The 5,539-nt window shown below is 37.2% G+C and overlaps 1 protein-coding gene across 1 annotated transcript; it reads right to left on the bottom strand.

The window, feature by feature from the left end:
- Window positions 1–1,156: 1,156 nt before the first annotated feature.
- Window positions 1,157–4,992, bottom strand: LOC120043366 (C-X-C motif chemokine 13-like). Its single transcript, XM_038987987.1, has 4 exons — window positions 4,929–4,992; window positions 4,119–4,254; window positions 1,395–1,475; window positions 1,157–1,298 (listed from the first exon to the last, which is right to left on the bottom strand). The coding sequence occupies exons 1-4, from the start codon at window positions 4,990–4,992 to the stop codon at window positions 1,244–1,246; spliced, it is 336 nt and encodes a 111-aa protein (XP_038843915.1). The 3' UTR covers window positions 1,157–1,243.
- Window positions 4,993–5,539: the final 547 nt, after the last annotated feature.

The following is a 5,539-nucleotide window of genomic DNA, read 5'->3' as shown; positions in this document are numbered from 1 at the left end:
TGTACACCCCACAGTGACTGTCTGTCCATTGTTTGTTCAGTTGTTTATTTGTTTAATTATTGTATTATAATCATGTGTTCGTTTTTTAATTCATGTATTATTATCATTGTTTATACATTTATTAGTAATTTCCAAGTTTATATGAATTGAACATTAGGATGCTATTGTTCAAGACGAGGGACTGTTGGATTCGACAGTTTGAACATTGAGATATTAAAGACATGATAGATTAGACACATAGTATATTAAGGAGTAAAAGAGACTGGGTCTCTGTAGAAAGACAGATAGCTGTGGAATGTGTTGGGGGACGAGAGGAGAGCAAAGTGTGAAACAGGGGAGACAGATGGACATCTGTGGATTAGATGAAGGAGGGGTTGAGGTCAGGAGGTGAGGACAGGTCACCTGAAGGGAGTAATAAAGGTTTGGTATCCTTTAACCCTTTTTACTCTCTTCCTGTAGAACCATAAGATGAAAGGATTGAAGAGAAGGAGGAGTGTCTTAAGTGGGATATAAATATCTGGATGGGACAAATGTTGGGTTGTCTGAATTACAGCTGTACAGAACCTCTGGGAAGAACTAAACTTGGTTAAAGCTTCTTTAGTGTCCGTGGGTTATTTACTCTGAAAAATAAGAACCTAACAATACATACTGAGATCATTTAAGATAAACGAATTAACTTGGTATTGGAATCATATTTGAACAGAATCCATTGGCATCACTTTGGCATCACATTAGTATTACATTGGTATCACATTGGCCTCACATTGGTATTACATTGGCATCACATTGGTATCACATTGGCATCACATTGGCATCACATTGGTATTACATTGGTATTACATTGGTATCACATTGGTATCACATTGGTATTACATTGGTATTACATTGGTATTACATTGGTATCACATTGGTATCACATTGGTATTACATTGGTATTACATTGGTATTACATTGGTATTATGTTGGTATTACATTGGTATCACATTGGTATCACATTGGTATTACATTGGTATTACATTGGTATTACATTGGTATTACATTGGTATCACATTGGTATTACATTGGTATTACATTGGTATCACATTGGTATCACATTGGTATTACATTGGTATTACATTGGTATTACATTGGTATTACATTGGTATTATATTGGTATCACATTGGTATTACATTGGTATCACATTGGTATCACATTGGCATCACATTTCCATTTAGCTCCAACTTGATACATTCCTGTTCCAATTCACTCAATGGTGGTTGAGATGGGAAGTTCTGCACTTCTCTTCTTCTTGTTGGTTCTGTAGAAAGAGATGGTCTGTGTTAAAGTCAACAGAAGTGTGTGTGTGTGTGTGTGTGTGTGTGTGTGTGTGTGTGTGTGTGTGTGTGTTATTTACCTTTGTAACTTGGCAATGACTTTGTTGATCCATCGTGCATCTGGAGTCACACAGACGGCGGCTTTGTCCTTCTTGGTAACGCTGATGAATGAAGGGAGGGATATATATTACAGCGTCACCATGGTTACATATCATACACTGCAGAATAAAACCTATCAGAAAATGTCAATATGAACGTACACATATTTAGCAGATGTTATTACGGCTGTAGTGAAATGGTTGTGTTCCCAGCTCCAACAGTGCAGTAATATCTAACAATACACACACATCTGAGTCAAAGAATGGAATGAAGAAATCTATAAATATTAGGACGAGCAAAGTCTGAGTACTGTATATGTAAATGTATGTATAGATACAGTACCAGTCAAAAGTTTGGACACCTACTAATTTCAGGGTTTTTATTTATTTTTACTATTTTCTACATTGTAGAATAATAGTGAAGACATCAAAACTATGAAATAACACATATGGAATCATGTTGTAATCCAAGAAAGTGTTAAACAAATCAAAATATATTTTATTTTTGAGATTGTTCAAAGTCGCCACCCTTTGCCTTGATGATAGCTTTACACACTCTTGGCATTCCTTCCACCTCATGGCTGGTTTTTGCTCTGACAGGCACTGACAACTCTAGGAACTTTATATAGACAGGTGTGAGATGTTCCAAATCATGTCTAATCAATTGAATTTACCACAGGCGGACTCCAATCAAGTTGTAGAAACATCTCAAGGATGATCAATGGAAACAGGATGCATCTAAACTCAATTTAGAGTCTCATAGCAAAGCGTCTGAATACTTATGTAAATAAGGTGTTTCTGTTTTTTATTTTTAATACATTTTCTAAAATGTCTAAAAACCTGTTTTCACTTTGTTATTATGGAGTATTGTGTGTAAATTGATGAGGACAATTTTTTATTTAATCCATTTTAGAAAAAGGCTGTAAACATAATAAAATGTGGAAAAAGTCAAGGGGTCTGAATACTTTCTGAATGCACTATATGTATATGTATACATGTGTGATTGAATGTATAGTCATTGTGGACAGTATGTGGATAGAATATCCCTGCCACATACTGAGTTTCGGGGGAATTGCTATAGACTACCACTGCAAATGCCCACATTTATTACAATGTCTTAGCCTTGGTTACGAATAGGAACATTGAACTCATCATCAGTGACTGATGATTGGTTTACATAGCATGCAGTAAAGCGACTATACAGACGAATTAATTTCCCCTCCACCACGACCTATCCCCCACGCGTCTTCCCCCTATGCGTTAGAAAACCACAGTTTAGCGCTTCGTTCAAGACCTCGCTGACTGACTCACATGCTCTATGTGTGGAGACAATGACAGCCACCATGGGTTTTAGGGCGGTTTCCAAGACACAGATGAAGCCTGGACAACAACAACAAAAAAGCATGGAGATTCCATTGGGCCAGTGGTTACCAACCAATCGATCGCGATCGACTTCAAGGCATTCCTAGTCGATCACCAAACATTTCTGTAGAAAAGTCGACGATAAAAGTTTTGCGACTCTTTAAAAAAAAAAAATCGTGTTGCGCTGTTACCGGTAGGTGCACTTTATTCAGAAGTCTTGCGCACCGGGTAGGCAAAGTGTTCCCATTTTAAACAATTTAATTTGTCTGAAAAGACAAACTCCGCCTGACCGGCGGACAGGAAGATCTGTGAATAAATCTAGTGATCCTACTGCGCTGGCCAATCGGATAGCTCAGATCACTGTGCCTACGACTTCCACGACTCTTGCCACAGCAAAGTTTGATACCAGCCTATGTAAGATTTCATAACTTTTAAAACCATGACCAGAGAGAAATTATCAAAGAATACAGCTGCTGTTTTTATGAGTGAGTTCATGTTTAAGTTTTCATTCTGCTTTGTCACTGTTTTGATTCAACACTATTACAAAACATAAAACATGTTTCTCTCTACTTCCACTCACACTGTAATGAATGAGTAGCCAAGTGTATCGATAGCGCTGTTTTTATTATTATTGGCAGCTCGTCCTGTCTATTTTAATAGGGAGGGATATTTAACTGTCTCTGGTCATAGGAACAACATGAATTTGTGCATGAGGCAGATGCGGTGTGACTCGACATTAGCCACCAGGTGGAAGACGTTGTCCCCTCTCTCTGGTTAGTCTCACCGGAGGAAAGGAAGGAGAGAGCAGGACGGTGTGAGGTGGACCCTCTGCTGTTCTCTCCCTCCGCTGAGACTAATGCGGTGTTCAAAACTACTGGGAACTCTGAAATCTCAGACTTCAGTGTGTTCAAGACAACTGGAAACTGAAAAAACGAGATCCGAATAGGAAAAATCGATTTGAACGGTCATCCGACTCTAAATTCCAAGTCAGTAACTGTGTATACTGCGATAATGTATTAGACATACTGCGATAATGTATTAGGTACAGCATACTGTGATAGTGTATTAGGCATAATGTGATACTGTATTAGACATACTGCGATAATGTATTTCGCATACTGTGATAATGTATTATACATACTGTGATCATGTATTAGACATACTACGATAATGTATTAGGTATAATGTGATAATGTTTTAGACATCCTGTGATAATGTATTAGGCATACTGCGATAATGTATTAGTCATGTTTAAAAATATATATATTTTAGAAATAGATGTTGGTTTGCTTGTTGACTGTGAAAGTGTTCTTGACTGTTGTTAGGTGGTGTTAGTTGACTCACATGATCTCTGTTTGACGACAGTGGGCACCTGGAGGTAGGATCTCTATCCTGTGGAACAGCCTGGGAGAGATGAAAGCAGAGGACGTCCGGATGCAGCGACACTTCTGACATGCAGCACAGCCGTTCATGGGGAATGCTGCTGGGATGAAGACCGTGAATATTACATACAATAACAATATAGTATTGTTCCAATTTGGGGTTAAAGGTTAAGGTTTAAGGGATAGAGGTAACACCTTTTTATCATCACTAAAAGTTGCACTTTGAAACATGTGAATGTTACAAAAACAAAACTGATTCTAGATCAGCACTCTTAGGGCTCTATTCAGTCTGTATCATCGCTGAAGTGTTACAGATCAAATCAAATCAAAGTTTATTTGTCTCGTGCACCGAATACAGCAGGTGTAGTAGACCTTACAGTGAAATGATTACAGGCTCTAACCAATAGTGCAAAAAAGGTATTAGGTGAACAATAGGTAAGTAAAGAACTAAAAACAACAGTAAAAAGACAGTGATTGCGTGATAGCAATGTAACAGTAATATCTGATTGAGCCGACATGCAGCGTTTACCGTGAATGCAGTTTCCGCTAAGGAACATTACCTTTAAATTTCACTCACGCTGCAATGCAGAACTTCTGCCATACGGATTGAATACAGACCCTACTCTGAGACACTTAAAACTGCAATGGATTGATTGTGATAATTGGAATTAAATTGTTAAAAAAATAAATGATAATAGGTTTGGTTTGTTGATTGTTCAAGAGTCAAGTTGAACAGATTCATATATATATAGATAAAGATGTAATATCTCACCTTGAAGAGCCACGAACCAGCAGAGAGTCAGGGAGACCAACAGGTAGTGTGGCTTGAAAGGCATCTTGAGTCTGTGTTGGCTGTGGTCGGCTGGTGTCTACTGAAACTGAATGATGTTGTCTCTGGGTTTATATTGCTGCAAAAAGGAAGTGTGGGGGAATCCCTCGTCTTCACGCAAAATGATGATCAGACTTGGAGTTTATAAAAATGTCTATATATATTCACTATTTTTAACTTTATCCTTAATTTATAGCCTTGTGATTCATTCTATTGAAATTAAACATGCCATATTGAGAATCTGTCTTGTTACAATTGTAAAGAGGATTTTAATGATAATATAATCAAATAGTACTTCAGCAATCTAGTCAAAACATGGTAAATGCTGAGTAGAACAAGTAGAAATTCAGTGGTTAAGATTGGATAGCGTTTAAAAACGGAATTTCTCGTAGACATACAGACAGGTCCATAATTATTGGCCTTGATAAAGATTAACAATAAAATGTATGAAATCAATAATACAAACACTGTTGTATGCAACAAAAAAAAGGGAAATTATATTTATTTTATACTAATACAATTTCTCAGTGAAAGTGATTTTGTTTCACAAGTTA

This window comes from Salvelinus namaycush, unplaced genomic scaffold (assembly GCF_016432855.1).
Source record: "Salvelinus namaycush isolate Seneca unplaced genomic scaffold, SaNama_1.0 Scaffold900, whole genome shotgun sequence".
NCBI classification, from domain to species: domain Eukaryota; kingdom Metazoa; phylum Chordata; class Actinopteri; order Salmoniformes; family Salmonidae; genus Salvelinus; species Salvelinus namaycush.
This window is presented reverse-complemented; position numbering and strand designations above follow the sequence as displayed.